The sequence below is a fragment of the Argiope bruennichi genome, chromosome 3 (assembly GCF_947563725.1).
Source record: "Argiope bruennichi chromosome 3, qqArgBrue1.1, whole genome shotgun sequence".
In the NCBI taxonomy this organism is placed as follows: domain Eukaryota; kingdom Metazoa; phylum Arthropoda; class Arachnida; order Araneae; family Araneidae; genus Argiope; species Argiope bruennichi.
In genome coordinates this window covers 31,715,562-31,737,552 of record NC_079153.1, presented here as the reverse complement: position 1 = coordinate 31,737,552, position 21,991 = coordinate 31,715,562, and the positions used below count along the sequence as shown (strand labels likewise).

General features: G+C 30.5%; 1 protein-coding gene across 4 annotated transcripts in view; it reads right to left on the bottom strand.

Annotated features, from left to right (window-relative positions):
• LOC129962730 (breast cancer anti-estrogen resistance protein 1-like) overlaps positions 1–21,991 on the bottom strand; it is an 80,417-nt gene that overhangs the window by 11,491 nt on the left and 46,935 nt on the right. For all 4 annotated transcript variants that reach the window (XM_056076689.1, XM_056076688.1, XM_056076687.1 and 1 more), the window contains one exon: positions 4,236–4,514. In XM_056076689.1, coding sequence (XP_055932664.1) covers positions 4,236–4,514 — 279 coding nt within the window. The remainder of the gene's footprint in view (positions 1–4,235; positions 4,515–21,991) is intronic.

Sequence of the window (21,991 nt, the reverse complement as noted above, 5' to 3'; positions counted from 1 at the left end):
TTCTGCTAATTTATAACGCTAACAATCTTTTATAAGCATGTTTTTCATATTTATTAATAATTAAAAATGAATGTATTCGTGCACGTTGGCATTCTAAAGAACCTCTTAACTATCAATTTTGGTTATACTTTGAAGAACGGGAATGTGCACTTTTTGAATGTGAATGTTATTTACTTAAAATTAAATCAGAATTTTAATTAATTAAAAATACGCGCGTTTTTAGCGCTTCCATCATAATTAACGAAAATATAATTGCACAAAACTAACTTTTACACTATTTTAAAATTAAAAAAAAAATACCGTCTTTTAAATGATATTTTAAAGCCTAATTAATTTCCTAATTTTTATCTTAATTTAATCCATATTAACTTCATTCTAAAATGTTTATTTCCTGATCCAATTCCACCATATTTTATTAAATACATGCGTTTTATAAAACGGCTGATTTATGCATTTTCTCAAGCTGCGAGTGAAGAGGTAAAATTCCTTAATGTTTAGCACATTCTTTTAAACATACCTAAGATTCTCTTCCCCAAGACTACACGTGTTAAAGAAATCCTTATCAAAATCTTATAGTAAAATCACTGAAGGGAATTTTTTTTTTGTTTCTTTTGCTGTTGTGTCTTGATGTAGATTGACGTACCTTTTATCATCCTTTATTCTTTGTATAAAAATTATGACTATCGCGATGAAATAAAGCGAAATTACAATTTCAAGTTTCTTTTATTCGCTCACGAAGTTGTTAAGATATGTTTACATATATACGATTATATTACATAATTTTCAACAGTAGATTTCATTATTGAAATGAAATTTAAAGCGCCTTTATTGTCAAATATTTAATCGCGTGATTTCTTTCAACTGTTGAAAACCAAAGAAAAAGGAATATATGTGTAGTTTACATGAGGAATAAGAATGGTATGCCAAAATATCATGGATGTTCAAAGATGGATTTTTTTTGGATAGTTCGTTTTTAATAACATTATGATGTCATGGAACTCTTGTCTAAATAATTCACGTACACGATTTCTGTCGCAATTTGAAAAGTGGGGTGGGGGTGGAGAGTCAAAATTTATATTTTGCTTCGCGCGTGTGTGTGTGTGGGGGGATCAATAACATTAAATTATGAATAAGATTTAACTGAAAGTAAACAAAAACAATATAAATGAACAAACTGGTGAAGGCAGCTAGTTGATAATATAACAAATATAGATACTAACGTCGTCTGCATAATTAATTAATTATAGAACATTAACACAATGTATAGACTAAAAATAGTCTCAGGAAAGCATTTAATAAAATCATAAAAAGCCGAAGAGAGTGCGAGAGAGAGGGAGAGAAAAATACAATATTAAAAAAATTATTAAGTTCAGAAATCAGTGATATAATAAATTAAAAAAAAAAACATTAGCATGCTTCTCCATTTCCAGTTCGAAGAACAGGAAGATGCAAATCAATGCGGAAAAGAGGAATCAGTTGTCAAGATTATCTAGCGCGATAGATATTTTTTAATTAGATATTTGCTTTAAAATCGTTCATAATTGAGGATTTTAATTAGAGTTTCACGGTATAATAATATTCGGAGCATATCCATGAAGTCTTTGACCATTACATCTAAATCTTGGTAAATAATTTTTTTTTCTTGTTCCAAGAATGAAAATGCTGCCAATTAAGTTAATTTTTAAAAGCCAAGTAATTATTGACAACGGAAATGTAATCCGATCTACTTAAACATTAGAAATATTAACAGACATCACGTATTTTGCTGTCAGTATATTTTAAAAGAAAACAGAATTAATGTGACATTTAAATAGTTCAAGAATAGAAGAACCTATAACAACGGGAACAGGTCATTCCAGTTCCATTACTGGCAAGGAGGGCATTCGATTTGATGATCAAACTGTCCCATAAATATTCCTTGACCTCTCACTAAACAGATTAATCGAGGGCAATAATCATGACAAAGGGGATAATCAACTAGCATTATTTGAAAAAAAGAATTGAAAAGGTAGAATTAACTCCAATCATTAACTTTTAAGATTATTTATTATAGATAACAAGGACGAGAAAAATACATTAAATCGGTAAAAATATAAAAAGTCAAAAACAGTTCTGATTTTGAACTTTTTTATTCTAAGATGTCACAACGCATTAGATTATTATTATTTTTTAACTGAAAAGTTTTGCTCTGAATGAAATGATTTAATAATGCAAAAGCATCTTTTTTTTTTTTTTTTTTTTGAATATTATGTTTTAAAAGAAACGCACAATCCATCCCATGGACACCAGAATTCTGATAGTTTATTTGATTTTCCTCCATTCATAGGATAATAAAATCTCAAATTCTGATATTTTAACATGGGACAATTTTTTTTTTCAGAGTGGAAAGATTGGCGTAACTATGAAGCATATCTTTACAAAGGCAATACATTGCATTCTCGAGTATCGGCCTAATGTGATGGAGGGGCAGAACGGATAACATAAAAGCCGGAGTTCTATAATCTCATTTCTTTGCCCAACAATATATAGAAGACAAAGTTTTTATACCAAACGTACTAAGAAATATGCATTTTCTCACTTTTTTTTTATTGAGTACTAAGCCCTCCATTTATCTCAAGTCATGTAGAACGCGAACGTGGTCGCAGCCTGGCGAATCATAGAAGCAGTTGCCAATAACGTGTCAAGTTAAAATAGAAGACTCTGTATTGTTAGTCCTTATTTATATATGTTTATATACAGCACTGTACGTTTAAAGAATTAATCAGAGAAAAAGTAAGTTACAGGATATAAACTGTTCACATTTTAACACAAATTCTGTAATGCCGAACAGAAGCAGTTGCCAATAACGTGTCAAATTAAAATAGAAGACTCTGTATTGTTAGTCCTTATTTATATATGTTTATATACAGCACTGTACGTTTAAAGAATTAATCAGAGAAAAAGTAAGTTACAGGATATAAACTGTTCACATTTTAACAAAAATTCTGTAACGCCGAACAGAAGCAGTTGCCAATAACGTGTCAAATTAAAATAGAAGACTCTGTATTGTTAGTCCTTATTTATATATGTTTATATACAGCACTGTACGTTTAAAGAATTAATCAGAGAAAAAGTAAGTTACAGGATATAAACTGTTCACATTTTAACACAAATTCTGTAATGCCGAACAGAAGCAGTTGCCAATAACGTGTCAAATTAAAATAGAAGACTCTGTATTGTTAGTCCTTATTTATATATGTTTATATACAGCACTGTACGTTTAAAGAATTAATCAGAGAAAAAGTAAGTTACAGGATATAAACTGTTCACATTTTAACAAAAATTCTGTAACGCCGAACAGAAGCAGTTGCCAATAACGTGTCAAATTAAAATAGAAGACTCTGTATTGTTAGTCCTTATTTATATATGTTTATATACAGCACTGTACGTTTAAATAATTAATCAGAGAAAAAGTAAGTTACAGGATATAAACTGTTCACATTTTAACACAAATTCTGTAATGCCGAACAGAAGCAGTTGCCAATAACGTGTCAAATTAAAATAGAAGACTCTGTATTGTTAGTCCTTATTTATATATGTTTATATACAGCACTGTACGTTTAAAGAATTAATCAGAGAAAAAGTAAGTTACAGGATATAAACTGTTCACATTTTAACACAAATTCTGTAATGCCTAACTCAAATGCAGGAAACATAAACAAAACTTTAAAGTGAAATTGTGGGCCTAGTTCTTAAGAAAATTAACACAAACTGATCTTCCTTTTCACTGATAAATGATTATACATATATGAAAAGGTAACCCTAAGATAAGAGAAAACATACAGTTTTTAGTTTTTGAAAAGGCCCTTAATAGATGATTGCAAGTGCAATGCCTTGCCTTCCTCATTTAATTACAATAAAATGAAACTAGGCTGGATAGTACGGATGCCGAATAATCGCGAACTGGATACTCTGGTGTGTATTGTATATTAGGGCAGCTGCCTCCAGACATAGAGAAGATCTTATATAAGTATGCGGCTCTTTGATCCTGATCCTTTGATTATTGATCTTATTAAACACCGATGGACTGATTTGACTCGTATCAGTATCAAAATTAATTTTAATAGTAGGATTTGAATTCCTGCGATACTGCATCAACGTCCAAGACGTCTTTGGAAACAGGTCTCACGAATTAGTTCCTCAACCTCCTTAATTGGTTTTTCAGAGAAGATAATTATAGCACCGTCCTGCAGTACCTTGTTTGGATTGGAGGCCCAACTCCTCCGCAGAGCATGTGATGTATCGTTTGCTCCAAGGTTTCCGATATTGCCAAGGCCGGTCGGGTCGTACATGCCAGGAAGTAACCTCAGACGATTCCCGGGCACGATTCCTTGCCTCCCCCGTAACGAGCACAGCCACCACCCTTCCAAACTGTTGGTGTTCTGCTCCAGTACGGTGAGGATGTCACCTTTGCGGAAGGCCAGCTCATCAGGAGCTTCGGCGACATTGTCATAAAGAGCCTTTGCCAGACAATTCTGTAAAAAGAAAACACTAACGTTAGACACAGATTTAAAAACATAAACATAATTAAAAAAAAAAATAAACTTTGTTAAAAATGAAAGATGTTCCTTATTCATAAACTAATTATTGAATATTAAACCCAGAAACACCTGTAGGCTTCTGTAAGTAAATAATTTTGTTCAATAATGCAGTTTCTATGAATTATTGAATGAACAAATAAATTAAAATAAGAAAAATCACAAATATATAAATTATAAATACTTTGATTTTGTTATTGCGCCTGCTTTAAAAATGAAACAGAAACCTATAAATAAATGACTTTATATTTGCAACTCTTTTTAATTAAAAAAAAAAAAGTAACCTAATGTGTCATATCAAATATTAAACTGATTTCAGTTTATATTTCATAAAAAAATACAAAAAATATACAAAAATTAACCAACTAATTATAATTTTTCAACTGTCTCAAAATATAATTCTGAAAAAAAAAAAAAAAAAAGTATTTTTAACTGTTTTTTTTCAAGTCTATAAATAATCGTATGAACAAATGTTTCGTCTTCATAAACATAGGTTTTTCGTAATTGATAACTTAATAATGATTAACGAGATAATTAAAAAACGCTTTTGTCAATATTATATTGAAATTATACTGATATATATATATAGGATTATTGTTTAAGCATTATTATTTCTTGAATAATTAAGGAATATTCTAGAAAAGAGGAATTCAAATAACTGAACTTCTTACTAAAGAAAACTTTGTAACAAGGTAGAAAACCTTGAACCGAATAAGTCCTTTTAAAAGTAAGAGTCTAAGTTGCAAAATTTAACTGCGTTCGGGAATACGAGAGATACAAATTTCACGAAGAATACAATGGTAGAATCTTGTATATGATAAGTATATTTAAGTAACTGCTATTTTTTTTAATTTCTTAAAAAAATGACAATGAAAATAAATTACGATACTTATTTTAACATATATTCAGAATTATAAATATGTAGATGAACATTCTTTAAAAAGAATATCAAATCCAAAAATTGACTGACCAAATAAAATTAAAAAAAGTAACTCATTTTCGTTATTTGTATATACTGAAACAATTCGCAAATCTCCAATCATTTTCCTATAACTTAATAAGCTGCCTGTTAAAATAATTTAAAAGGAAAAAGATTTAGGGATGGTATATAGAAAATAAGATGTCATGAAAATAAGAATGAAGATGCCCCAATGAGCCAATGTAGTTAACTTGTATTTGAAAAAAGACATGTAACTAAATAGTTACTAAATGGCTTGATTCAATGTATAGAGATTATGAATCCTAAGAAACATTAAGATGTTATTTGAAGAAATGTACCATACAACTGCCATTAATATTTTTAAAAATTAAAATTAATATTAGTTATTTCTACTAAAATAGTTGTCACAATAAAATCATTCAGTTAAAAATTTTTCCTTTTCAAGTTTATAAAATTTCTAATATGAATTTAAATAAATGATCTTATTAAAAATCTAAAACAAACATTCCAAATGATGATGTGAACGAACGGGGAAAAAATCACTAGCTTTATGTTACTGGTGAAACTTATTATTGAATAATGCGATAATCAAAATAATGTTTTAAAATTTGTACAGAACTATAAAAATAATAACCTATACCAAAGTTCGATTAACTACTAATCACAGTATCATAAAAACACTTTAACTACAACAACAATAAGTATGCAACCGCACATGTTAACTGAGGACCATAAAAATACGTTTAATCATCATACTAATAAAGATGATTAATATGTGTGGCAAAACAATGAATGATACCCAATGTAACTAAAATCCATTCTATAATTGTTCCACTTGATAGAATATAACAAAATACATGTAAAAAAGAGAAACGCACAGAACGTTCCTTACGTTTTTAAATTAATTAAGTAAAGGCTCAGTAACTATTTATATAGTGAAATATGAGTGCCGTTTCAACAAGTCTCTCCTTACGATCCAAATTACGTAAGAAAAATTTCTTACGTGTCAGCCCTCTTAATTTCCGATTTGATTTCTCTGAACTTCCAGTGAGCTTACAATGAATGGCACCGATGAAAATGAGAGATGATCTCACTATGAACAAAAAGCATTAAAAAAAAAATTCACGTTCCTTTTTCGTGCACAAAGAAGAAATCAATATATGTATATATAAAATTACCTGAGCTTATTACTGTTTTACAAAACCGAAACTGCAAACACCAAAAACGGAAATTGATCAACGGGAGGGAGTGGTCGATTTCTGAACAGATAGGGCACAAACATCGTGCGAAGGTCATTAGGAGAGATCCGAGAACCTGATAAATTACGACCGAAAGAAAGAAACGAATGGCCTGGAGGATCACGATTTGACACAGCAAATAAAATAAGATAAATAATATAATACCAAAGAAAAAAAATCACCAGAGGTAAACACAACCTCTAGTTTCACCACGCTGATGCTTGAAATGATGATAGCATGGAAACAGCAGGTTCGAAATATCAAAACGTATGCAGGTATATGAATAACAAGCATTGGAATTCTTTTCGTGATCAATTATAATTTATCATCTGCTGAGAGTCATAAAAATAAATCGGACATTAGAATGAAAATAAATTTATGCATTGGTTCACTTCTTTTCTGATATAACAAAGAGACTTCAGAAGAAGAAGAAGAAACACGTTAAAATCCAATTTAAAACTTATTGATTCCAGACTTTTTACGAGAAAGTAGATTTAGATAAGCTCTCAAGAATTTGAAACCAATTCCTCAGTTATTGGTTGATACACCATCTTCGCCTTCGTCTCAGTAAATACCTTTATTCAGTACCTCACTCTAACATAGTATTTAAATATTTTTTTTTTTTTTAAGCCAATGGCAACAACTGTTCAAGAAGTCTAGAAAAATCAGACAGCAAGCGTTTAAAATCACATTATTCTAAATAAATAAGCAATGTTATTCCTTTGAATTTAAAAAGTAGCAATTTAGTAATAGTAATAGTAATGGATCCGTTTATATATTTTCGTACTTATTTTTGAGGACAAACATTTGTTATGAAGTGTGGGCGGCCCGTTTCTGTACACATTTTGCAAGTGTTGAACACAAAACAGAAATGCACATTATCTAATTATAGTCTAAGTATTTATATAATACAATAATTCCTGAAAATATTCTTGAAATAAATAAGGATTGTATCTTATCTTATTTTCTTACTACTATGCATTTATTAAAAATTCCGCTTTTTCTTCTTTTTAAAAATGGTAACAAAAAAAAAAAAAAAATCCAATTATAAACATCTACTAGTAGAAACAGAAAATCTGATTTAAACTACTCCGACATTTTCCAATACATGGTTAAATTCCTTGATTCCTCTTATATCCATTACGGGTAGTACCAGAATTGACACATATTATCAGAAATAGCATGGCAAAGTACCAGAATCGACATATATTATCAAAAATAGCATGGTAAGCTGCTCCGAAGATTTTTGTGTTATGGCTAGAATACCATTTAAGGATACGGCAATGCTACGCAATATGTAAGGCTTGCATAACAAATGACACAAGGAGGAATTTTTATTAATTATGAATCAATCAGAAAACGCCCTTCCTTAAGATGGACCCAGGAAGTTCCTATCACGGGCCAATAGGCATTTCCTGTCAGCTTAATAGTTCTGAATGACGCTGAGAAGAAGACATCGCAGCAAACCCTCCACTTGAATGAGTAATTATGCTTTGAGCAATATTAAGTTTTAGGAGGGAAACAACAAATTGATTGTTCGACAAGTCCTCTACCGCACTTAGGCATCCACTTCCTTTCCTGTCAATAGTTTCTCACTGCTGATGAAATAAGTTCTGCATTTCTGATGCTCTAATTTATTTTATATTCAATATCAGAAGTTGACATATGCATTTTTTTCTATTGTATTTTTTCCAGCTAACTTTTTTCAAATATTTGAGCAGAGAAATGCAAATATAATAAGTAACCCAGCTTTCTTTAAAATTGGAAGTAGAATATTCGAAAGCAATCCGATTGGAAATATTTTCTCTTCTTCAAACAATAATTTATTTCAAAATGGCGAAAAACTTGCAGCAATTCACAAAATCGATAATCCAGAATAATCGGGAGGCGTCCGAGTTATTGATTAGTCTAGATTTTTGAATCTCGTTTATCTGCATAGCACCAAATGAAGTTAATAGATCTGGCCTTATATTTTAAATATAAAAAAATAACAATAACTCGGTAGGAAAGTAAACTTTGTGTTCATATTTTTCTAATACATTAAAATTGTACATATAACAAAATAAAAAGACAATAAATCAATCAAATGTTGGACTTCTTTTGAAAGTCACGCAAATCATTGTTAGTTATTATTTCTAATCGTTATTTCAGATATATTACTGTATAAATGAACATTTCATAAGTTTATGCTAATTATCGTTTTTCCAAGTTCTTGAGTGTAAACTCATTAAGATCAGCCATCAAATAAAACTTCATTGCCAGCCATTGAAATAAAACTTCCGATTTTTAAAGACAAACAATATATATCAGCTTTGCAATCCGATTAATTTTTATTACATTGACGTTTAATTATAATCCTCACTTATAAATAATTCGCGTATGCACATAACTGTGAGAAAATATTTCACCATTCATTATATATACATATACCTTATATTTATTATGTGTTGTTTTCACTGCCATCGAATGTGCAGGTAAATATTAGTATCTTTTAAACTTATTTTGCATGATAATTCTGGCAATCCAAAAGATTTTTGATTATTTCAGTTATGATCAAGTTTCTGCGTTTATTTAAATCGAACTGTACTAATTAAATCTTTATTTTCTTATGACTATCATAAAAAAATTATGCCACGATAGCAAAAATATATATAAATTTTGTCATTTACTGCAATATATTTCTTTCAAATAAATATCTGATGTACTGAATATAAATCTCGGCGCATTTCAAAAGGGAAGCAAAAATAAAAACAGGCACTCTTAACTTGCTGACATCCTATGCAATCAATAGCGCCGAAGCCATTTAAAAGACCCTCCCCAACACATCTTTCTAACAAATTAAACACTCGTCTCTCAATGTACTGCCATTACCAGATAAATCCCGCATAGAAGCAAAGTTATTAAAAAAAAAAAAAAAAAAAAAATTCAGAAGTCGGATTTATTTCCCTCAAAGCAGCGGGGACAAGTGTTTGCTGCGTGGGTTTTAATCCCATGTTCCAGCACATACTAAAATCGATCGGATGGCCCTTCTGTCATCCTTCCTGCCTTTTCCAACAAGTACTCGCTCAGGTGGGGCGTGTGGAGGGGCGGAAAAAGTGCCCCACAAAGAGATGCTCTGGATCGAAAAGTCTGTTCGCCCAAGAGCACCCTCTTCCCAGTCCTTGTCTGCCAGGCCTTAAGGAAAAAACCGGCAAAGAGATCGGATTACATCGGTTTCACTCACCCGTATCGGGCCGTTATCGCTCGGTGGTATCTTGCTGAAAACGCTATACTACTACTACCACGAGCACTAGAATGGTACTCAGCAGCAAAGTACCTGAAATAAAAAAAGTGCCATTTACGCAGAAAGCAGCAGTTTTAAGAGCTCTTTGTATGGCATGTTATCATAGAGGCTACTGGTGGAAGGCTACTTACTACCAGCAAAATGAATAGAGCCCCTGTTTCTCTACTGCTACGCAGAGACAACAGCAAACAAGTTGGCCATTCGTCATCACTTCCTAACATGGTAAAGGACTTATTATATTTATATAGTCAATAATTCGGTAGAACAGAAGTTGACACATAATAAAATCTTTAAATTAAAAGATTACAGTTATATTTAAGCTTCAAAATTCTACTGTGAATATACTTCATAATTTTGTATACAATACAATACGGTTCGCGATTATCCGGTCTAGTTTTTCAAAAACTAAAAACTGTAAGTTTTGATCTTATCGTAAGGATGTGTATTATTGCATATCTGCGTATTATTTATCAGTGAAAAATAAAATCAGTCTGAGTCAATTTTTTTTAAGAATAAGGCCTAAGATTTACATTAATGTTTTGTTCATGTTTCCTGCAAGTTAGGCATAACAGAATTTATGTTAAAATGTGACCAGTTTATATCTTTCATCTTACTTTTTCTCTAATAAATTCTTGAAACGTGCAGTGCAGTATATAAACCATCAATACGGAGCCTTCTATTTTAACGTGACATCTTACCGGCAACGACTTCTTTGATTCACTTGGCCGCGTTCACAATCTACGTAACTTGAGATAAATTAAGGGCTTAGTATTCAATAAGTAGTGAGAAAATATGCATTATAACAGTGAGTTTTGGACGATAGAACCAGAAGTGAGATACCAGAAGGCAAAAACTTTTCTCGTATTGGTGAGCAAAATAATGAGTTCATAGAACTCCGGCCTATCCGGCTTTTTTTGATATCCGACCTTCCCTTCCGCCACATTAGGCTTGGGTACTCGGGAGTGTACTGTATAAGGCGCCACATTAGGCCGGATACTTGGGAATGTACAGCATATGGACATTTTCAGCATAAATTAATAAGAATTTGTAATACTACTGAGAATGATGCATTTCCAAATACAGTTTCCATTTGAAATGCAGAAGTTTATTTATTTACAGGAATAAGATTAGCAATCTCATTAGTTATGATATTAAAAAATTTGAGCGTTTATTAGCACCAATTAAAAAGTCATTTTAGCTTTCTTTCACCTTTTTTTCTTCGATGCTCTTAGTGAATATCAAATAACACGGAAATAAATTATAAGGAAATATCAAAACCGTGAAACCAACTTTTTTTTTTACTGTATCTAATTTTATAATTTCTGGAAAGAAAAAAAAAAAAAAAAATCCCATCCTAAATTTAAAAGCCTTCTAGTCACACGCATTAAACGAATCTCATCTCATCTCATCTCATCTCATCTCATCTCAACCGAACCATTTAAGAGAAATGCATAAAACATTATGGCAATTTCTTCTAAAAATGACAGTCTCGATAACTAAATCAATGGCGGCTTCTGAAATCGTGTAATATGTGTTCAGCTGCGACATAGAATAATGAAAGAAGAAAAAAAAACTTCGAAGATCCAAAATTGGCACGGCAGAAGCAGCAGACCATTTCTCAAATGAAAAAGCACACGCATCCCATTTGTAAGACAAGCCCCAAGATCATTATCGACACAGACTCCGTAATCGACTCCTGTCTAAAGCGCGGGGCTACAACGATACGAATCTCCTTACATTCATGCTTGGGCACCATTTCTAAACGCAAGGATGGCGATTGTAATTACGTCATGTTATAAAGACAATGAAATCACAGTTTCGGTGACGCCAGCCGTCTTCCACGCCTCAGCCAGAACCGTTTACGGATCAATAGATTTATCCACATCGGATGAAAGTTAAGTCGTAACGGTGGGCTGCTGCTAATGATACCTTTTTTTCGGGAAAGGTAATATCAGAATACATGAATTTTAAAAATACGTGGTTAACAGCATGAATTTCAATGGGAGGTGGTCTGTGAGACTGCAAAAAGAAAAACAAAACGATGAGTATAATCGATCAGACAAGGCACTAGGAGTAACAACCTTTGCCTGTTTGGAAATGCGCCAACTGAAAAGGTATTACCACTTCTTCCCCATATATATGACGCATTTTTTATTTTAAACCGGCTTCAAAGGCATGGTAAAAATGGCGACGATTTCCTGTAGCGAGAGGTTATGAATCGCCAAATGTATCACGGAAGGTAAAATACAAGCTTTTTTTATGGAACAAATCACAATGCCGCTTCTAATTCTTTATTTCTAACAATATTGAAACAGAAAATGATAAAAAGATTAAATATCAATATAAAACTTTTCCAAATAACCATGACGTGTGATGCCTTTTTAATGCAGGAAAAACATTAGCAGAATTAACAGTAATAAGTTTTTACCATGATGAGTTATTAAATACTTTTTCTTCATCTATGTCCTATGAAATTAATATTCTTTTTTTTTTTTTTTTTTTTTTACCACCACACACAATTAGTTTATTATACTTTATAAAATGCATTAAAATATAGATTTTCTTTTTGGTATATGGTTTCAAGCACATGCAACAAACAACATTTATTAGAGTCAAATACTTAAAAGAATAGCTATAAATAAGTTGTTTCGATTTTTGAAATAGTCTTTTGATGCTACGGAGGTGGATTTTATTAGAATATTCCCAATAATTCTTTTATTTAATTTGCTTAGATTTTTATTAGATTAGATTTAATATATTTGATGAGTTAATTCGTTAATTTTAAACACAGAAATAGCGGACTTCTCATTCGGTACATAACAATAAATTACATCTATGAGCAATGGATAGAATGAAGGGAATTGAAAATATACCAGAATATCATCACTCAAGACAGCCTTTTCCAAAGGTTATAAAATGCCATTTTCTTTTAAAACATAGTTTACATTTCTTTATAACAACTCAGCTGCCAGTCTGGTAACTTCTTAACAGACACAAAGACTCGAAATAAAAATTCGCACGATGTCATGTGATGCAGACATACTCAGCAGATTTAACTGGTCATCATCGTATCAACTCTACTTTGTTGAACCGAAAACATCATTTTCATCCTTCTCCAAACAACCGACAACCTTCAATTCCACCGGATAATTTAGAGTGGCGAAAATTCTCCATTTACAAACAACGAAAGAGCTCCAAACAAAAGAGAATGATATAATATTAAATAAACACAAAAGAAAAGAATGACATTTTTTGCAATGTTGGCCCCAGATAAACGTTTAAACAAACAAGGCTAACTATTGTCTGTCGAGTAACTGATGAAAACTATTACTGGCGCTTTTTTCCTTGAGTTAGCTTAGAGTATTTCAAAATATTTTTTTTTGAAAACAGAATTCCAAGAAAAGTGAACATAAATATGGCGACTGTGTTTCTCAGCTATTGCACAGCTCAGCACAAAGCTTAATAAAAGCAGATGTGATAAGAAAATAATCTATTTTCATCTATTTTTGATTATTCACAAATTCACCATAATAATAATAATACTAAAATCTTGGTTTTTTAGATTTAAGTGAATAAATAATACATAGACAGCTCAAAAGGAAACAATACACGCTTCTACAATTTATAAACAACTTCTACGCTTCTACAAACAATACACAATTTTAATGTCAAGCAAAATATTTACTTTTCAAGCCGTATAAAAATTACAGAAATAGACAAGTTCAAAACGAAATATAAATTAAAAGTAAGCACATGGTTACTTAAACATTGCAGATAACTTTTTTGGCAAACGATTTCATTTGAGATCCCTTAACCAGAAAATAATAATAAATCCAAATCTATTGAAACTCATTTCGTTGACTTTAACAAAAATTTTGAATTTAACTGATTATTTAAAATTATTTTGCTCAAAAGCAATAAACTATTCGGCACAAGGAAAAAAAATCTAAGGCATTACTTCCTTATACAAACAAAATCCGTATTTAAGGTCCCAATAACAAATTAGACACCGAACTAAAAATGCTTTAAAATAAAATTAATTTCTTCCACGTTCGTTAACAAAAGTGAAATTTAATTATAAGCAAAATGAAAAGATGTTTCCAATTTAATTAAAAAAAATTGGAATGGAAATTAAAAGCATCAATACATCTTAAATGTAAGAGCCTTCGACTTAACACATCGCATATATCGGTTTTTACTATTTGAATGCACGAAGTAAAAATCCCCCAAAAGGGAAGAGGGTATTCAATTAACCTATCTTTCGTCATTGACCTTCTCTTTCAATATTATTTCTTCTTCTTTTTCTTGATTCAAGAGACTTAATCTAAAATAATAACTTCGCAATAATAATAATAGTAATGATAATTATAACAAGAATTAAGTTGGCATCACTGAACAATTACAGTTGAGAATATATGAAAGCACATTAAAAAATTCTGGTTTATAATTATTCACTTCTGAATTAAGGTATCCGACCGAGTTAAAAACATGATATTTCCAGAAAATTATGAAATTTTTTTATGATCTGAAAATAAAGTGCAAACTACGTAGATTCTAAATTACTTAGTTTTTAATATATGTGAGATAGAACTGCAGACACAGATAATACGCAACAAATAAAAATGAAATTGGAAACAGTGGTATTTTTAACCGAAAATGAGCGATTTATTTTATTTTTACCGTAACATTCTCCAAAATAATATTTGATACGTTATATTTAGGGATTGCAATACCGGTATACCGGGATACTGAATACCGGTATTTTGAGCCATTTGTACAATTTCGTAATACCGGTATTCACAAGTTTAAATACCGGTTTTTCGGTATTTACTAGACATTTTTAAAATTGTCTCCTCTATATGTTCAGGTATCGCGACCATAGCAAAATAGTATACGTTTTTGCTTTTATGTCTCCCTAACGGGCGAAATTAATTAGCCAATTAATGGCTTAAATCTAAATTAGCGAAACATGGATTATCCCTGAAAGAAAATATTGTATCCATAACGACTGATGGAGCAACAATTATGAAAAAAGTTGCAAAGTTGATTGGTGCAAATCAGCAATTGTGCTATGCTCATAGAATTCAATTAGGAGTAATAGATGTATTATACCAAAAAAATAAAGAACATAAGAATTCAAATACTGTGAATATAGAAACTTCGGATTCCAACTTTGAAGAGAGTGAGAGTGATATTGACAATGAAGATAATGACAATGTAATTGTTGAAGAAGATATTGCTAATGAGGATGAAATATGAACATATCGAGAATTGCTTCCTGTAATTTATAAAGTTCGAAAATTTTTTAAGATATTTAAACGTTCCCCTATAAAAAGGATATATTACTTAAATATATACTAACTGAAAATAAAACAGAATATATGTTAATATTAGATTCTAAAACACGTTGGAACAGTTTACTACTAATGATGGAACGATTTTTGAAACTGAGAAATCCAATCCAAAAAGCAATAATCGACTTAAACCTGTAAATTAATTTTTCAGATAGTGAATTCGACTTAATATCCAGAACTATATAAGCTCTACTTCCAATAAAACTGACTAAGGAGGCATTTTGTCGGAGAGATTCTAATTTATTAACAGTTAATGCAACAATAAATTTCATGATGCAGTCACTGAAAGAACAGCACACATCACTATCTGAAGAATTATATATTACATTGAAAACCCGCACAGAAGAAAGGCATACCGAAATAGAAAATGTCTTATGGTATTTATATAATTATAATGATTTTAAAAATGAAAATGAAAAAGAAGAAAAGAAAATAACCAATTCAAATCTGATTAAGTTTATAGTAAATTTTCTTAAAATTTTTTACCCACTTTCAGAAGAGTTCGGTTCAGTTATCGAAGATTATGATGACACTAATGTCGATAGTGAAAAGGAATTGTCTCTTGAATAAAAATTAGAATTAGCGATAAATAAAAACAATTCAACGAACCAAAATACTATACAGAAATTAGCTATATCCAAAACCATCCGACGAGAAATCGGTATATTTGAAGATGAGGGATTTAGAGGTAAATACTTGGAAAAAGTGTATCGCGCATTGCTAAGATTACCACCAACTAGCGTAGATGCCGAAAGAGCGTTTTCGACAGCTAGTAATCTTTACACAAAATTATTTTTCAGGCTTAATGACAGTACAATTGATGCATTATGATTTTTAAGATCACATTTCAAAAATTTGTAATAGTACGACAGACTGAATAGTGATATTTACACTTTTTTTGTGATTTAAATAAATAAAATGTTTATTTTATTGTGATTATATACTGTTATAATTTATAAGTTACAAATTATTTTTTGTGATATTTACACTCTTTAACAAAACTGGCAAATAAAACAAAGGAACACCTGTGTTTTCTTTCTTTTTCTAAAATTTCTAATACTTCTAATATTAAAACCGGTATCCCGGTATTAAGATTTAAAAAATACCGAATACCGGTATTGAAATTTTGGTCCGGTATTGCAATCCCTAGTTATATTATATCTCTAGCTACTCAGCCGTAGTTTGTTTATTTTTTGGCATTTCAGTAAAAGAAGCGTTAAAACTACATTTGTTTCCAGCGCATTTGGATGAACTAATTTACAAGTACAATATCTAAACGCATTTTCTGAAGAATGAATATTTCACTGTGATTGATTCACGGAAAACATGATATCTCAAAATCAATTCAATAAAATTTCATAAAATTTGGTATGCATGTATACCAATACATTTGAAGGTGTCATAGACCGCGGATCGACATGTTTTACAGACACTAAGTTCAAATCATGGACAAATTTTGATAAAAAAAATCATAAATGGCAACTTCAAATACTCATAAAATTTTTATTTATTAAAATAATTTTTAGCTTGTGATTTGTTACATTGTACATAATTTGAGCTATATATAGGTGAAATAAAAGTTAAATATTTCCATTTTTTTTTTAACTTGCTCTGTTTTTCCTAAAATTGAAAATTTTGTTAAATTTTCATTAAATAAAGTTTTCTCCCCAAAAAAACTAAAGGCAATTAGTGCATTTTTTTCTTCTAATACTGACCTTTAAAGTCTGTTTTATATGTTTATGTATATATTTTTTAAAATTCGTTTCCGAATCTAGTCGGATACCTTAAAGCGACCTTGTGACTGGAATGTGACGGATATCTTGCTTTTTTTATTCATTTAACCGCAGGTATTTCGCCTTTTCTGCTTTTTTTTTTTTTTTTTTCCCCAACACGGAGAAAGGCGAATCACCGTACCTCACTTCTTTCTGCAAAAATAAGGATTACATTCAAAACCTACAGTAATCCCACATTCAATTCTTGACTATAAAAGGTCGAATAAATTCAATACGGTATAAAAGAAGAAAGAAAAAAAAAGTAAAATAATTTCCGATTCAATTCGACCCGGAAGCTTTGATAAAAAAAAGATTCGCCCAAGGATAACAGGGAAATTCTAAAAATATTTGGAAAATGGGAAAATTTCGTCTTTCCGGACAAGCATTCTCGAGGCAGCCAGTTTCAGATTTCGAATGAATATTTCATGGGATGGCCAAAGCACCTTCTCACAAACAGTCACCAACGTCATTTTTCTTTCTATTTTTATAGTTTTAGTGAAATTCCTTCGTGCTTAGATCGGTATTTTAGGTTTTGATGGAAATCGGCCCCATTCCAATTGCTTTTAGATTTCTTTTTAAATGGGTTTACGCTCTATACTTAAGAGAGACGAAATAAGTTGATAAAAAATATACATTTTTCTTTTCTTTTTTTTCCCAATTTAGAGGTTCTGACAAACAGTTTTAAAAAAATCAATTATCAAGAGGATAGCAAATAAAAAAACTTTCGCAAATCATAATCCGACTAATAGATAGCAATTAATATAACAAAAAAGAAAATAAACAATACTGAATATTGTATTAGTTCGAAAATAAAACCTGACGGTAAATAAAAAGCCATAATGGGATTCATAAGCCACAGGTTTTTTTTTTTTTTTTTTTTTTGGATATGCAGTAGTGAATCAAAAGAGTTACAGAAAATAAAATAAACACACCACTTATATTTAAAAAAGAAAAAATTATAACGTTAGTTCGAAAATAAAAATTCGCAATCCGAGATACTAAGGCTAGATACACACACAGTATATATGATGAATATTATTTTAGAAAATGATTAGAAATGATTATTTAAATTTTTTTAAAGTAAAAGACATCTTGGGAACGATTTTACTTAATCTATATGCACAATAAAATACCCATATTAAATAACCTTCTTAGTATAAATAAGTAAATAACCCTCTTAGGTTATCTTTACATGGTATATCTTATATATTTATGCATAGCTGTTTTCTAACGTGAATTTCATGAAATGCGTATTAAGATTTCAAATTCTTAATGCGAATTTGCATTAAGACATAAATATTTTCTCTCAAAATGCCGAATTGTTAAATTATGATAAAAACCAGTGATAATTTTTTTAATAAAGATATAATTAAATATGCCATAATATTATTTTAATTGCACATATATGTGGCAAACACAGACAATTTTTCCTTGTTCAACATATCTGATTTCTTGATTATTACAGCATCTGTCCTTTGCATTTACAAGAGCCACTCATCTCCATACTAATTACAGAAACCCCACTGTTATTCTTCTTCATCAGTGATCATTCCACTAAGATATGCGAGAGTTGCGTCCAGAAAAAGTCTTTTATCTTCAACTCTTTTTTCAATTTCTACTATTAGTTCATACTCTCCCTATATATATTATAACTATACATCTATATAGATATAACTATATATCTTGTTCAAATTTTCAATCGTTAATAAAATATTTTTTATTCATCCACTCAAGTTCAAATACATTTTTTTAAAACTTGTAGTGGGTGACACTTGATGTTAATACAGTTTTTCCAATATTAATTCATTAATTAAATTTAATGAATTAATTTTTGTTTTACATGGGAGTCAATATCAGTGCAATTCCCCGCCAATCGGAGCTACGGTACTTCTGAACGAAGAATGCTGCCGTTAATACTATCATGGGCATCAACAGTACATAAGATGCAAGGTAGCACTGTAGATTATGCAGTAATATATCTAGGACGAAAACTCTTCGCAGCAGGTCAAGCATATGTCGCCTTGAATCGTGTGAAATCATTAGATGGACTATTCATTGAAGAACTGGACTGCTCGGACTCACTGGAAATATTTCTTGCAATAATGAAGCATTACAAGAGATGGATAGAATGAGAAATTATAGACCACCATCAGCTTCATAAATTAGAAATAAAAACAAATAGAAAGCGAAACAAGCAAAAATAATAGTCCAATACCCTATATAGAAAGGAAAATGGACAATTGCAAGGAAATTCGCTTTCTCTTTTGCCACTTAATATTCTGATTATGTCATATGTATATACATATTTATATTAATTGTAATTATTTAATAAAAAGTACCTAAAATAAAATTTTACTTTGTTGACCTAAGTAGGAATTGACTTATTATTATTTTTTTTAAATATTACTTGTTTCCTCTTTTCCTCGTAGGGATCCCCAGAGAAATTTAAATTCTGTAAGGCAAAGGGGCAAGCCAATTTCAGCTCTAGTGTGTCGTTACAATATAGTAGTTCTAGAATGCTTTAAAAACTGTTGATCGACAAATTTAGTTTTTTAATTTCAAAAAACATGGAAGCTAGTTAAGCTAGACGATCACACTTGTTATAGCCAATGAAAAACTCAAATGATGTGAATATTAGCATATTTTCAATATACATAATTATAAAAATAAATTATATATTTTATTCAATTAATGCGCAAAAATAAAAGAACACTAATTTAAAATAAATACGCAATATTATTTGTAAATAATCAAGGAGGAAATGTATCAGAAATATTTAACCATTCTTTGAAAATGAAAACTAAATTGACTTTTAAAGCAAATATTGATATGAGATTCAATCTTAGAATCGAGAAATAAGATAAAAAATGTCTCATATTCCGCTTTACATATGCATGAAGAAATGATATTTATTCTTGAACGAAAGTAATTCTGTGCAATGGGTTAAATATGGGGGAAGGGAGACTGTAAGGTATAAAAGCAACTGCACGGACTTCAATATATTTTCTTAATATAAGAAGTAATGGTATACACAGTTCAAAATGAAGTATTTAACACCTGTTTAAAAGTTTAATTAATTTGTACACTTTACAAAGTCAGTTTTTACCAAAGGAAAACTGAGTCTTAAAAAAGATTACACTTCAAATAGAGGCGATATAAATAATTTCAAATACCTTAAACTACAAACAACCATTCAAAAAAGAAACAAACTCTTGAAAAATATAAATAATTTTATTAAAACTAAAACGGAGGAAGCTGCGGTTCCGGTTCATTCGACTGGCAAAACCGCAAGTCAAGGTTTGTCTACTCGATTCTCTATCTTCAAGGTTTGCATATTTAATTCATTTGGGACATCATCATAACAGTTTTGTAGACGGTTAATGTTACAAAAGCTATGCTGAAATCAATAATATGTAAAAAAAAAAGTTATTTATCTCAGTATACGTTAACCTTTTCAGCCCTGAAATTTTCACGAACTAATTGTCAACAAAGAAAAATGCAAGTGAAACTTCAAAAAAATATATTTCTTTGGTCATTCCGAAGTTCTGAACAGCCATATACAGTGAGTGAAGACTATGAGTGATTTTTTCTTAAGAGAAGGGAACTGCAACTCTTGAAGTTCCCTTTCCATTTCAAATTACGGATATATGTTTTAATTACTCTTTTTTATCAACTGCCTAGAAGCACAATTTCCTTTTGAGTCAATTTTCGAAAACAAGCTCGAAATGTGAAAACAACAAATTAAAAGCTGTAGCAGTGATTGACATGCAGCTGTGCAATGATCACAGGCAAACACTTGAAAAGCGGCCTTCACAGCACACCATATCGCAGCTCAACTGATAACACAGGTAAAGTCTTTTATTTTCAAATGGCTTAGTGTTCTACGAATATTACGTGCGGTCTGAATAACAGAGGCTGTATGATAAGAAATAATACAGGAATAGAAGAAGTGTTTGCTTTAAAGATTAAGCACCTTTCCCTTTTTCTGCACAGACACCGGAAAATGCCAGAAAATAAATAAACTTTTGAAAAAATGCAAATGATCGCCAAACCACATGCATGATAATGAATAATCGGTGCAATGAATGTCTCAAAGCGGTGACAGCATTGTTTATTCAGAAAACCATATAACTTCAAAAGAGAAAACATGATGAGCAACATTTTCTTATAAATCATTTTCTGGTAAATGCAAATGGAATAAATTATGTTTACAAGCAACTGCGTCATACACTTAGAAAACAGGAAATACTTAATTAAAAATGAAATATTTAGGGAGTAAATATTAAACATAGCAGGATCAATCTCTTGAATATTCAAATATGTTTAATGGAATATAAATTGAGTTATGATAAGATAATAATTTTGTTCTTATTTCTTTTTCTTCCAGTTGGGTGCAAAATCATCAATAATATATTCTTCAAAGCGTGTTATAGGATAGGGGGGGGGGAAACAATTACTGATTTTAAATATTTTAGGAAAACTTCTCTCGCAAAAATGAAATGCTGGTTATTCTGCGTATTATAAAAGTTAAAAGGTGGGTTTACACTCGGCCATTTATAAGATGGCCTGTAAGGCAATGCATGCGCAGAAAGGGACTGATCTATGTTTGCCACAATTTCAGAAAATAGATTCAGGCAGTCCGTACTTGGCTATAAATTGCCGTTTTGACGCCCCTGAATTTTATTTTTCACTGCGTGTCGTATTAAAATGATGGATATTTACACAAAATAACATGGTAAAGTTAAAAAAATAAATAAGAGGTCAACATACCGATATTTGGAAAACTATAGAAAAAAAATGGAAAATAAAATGAACAACCTCGCATTA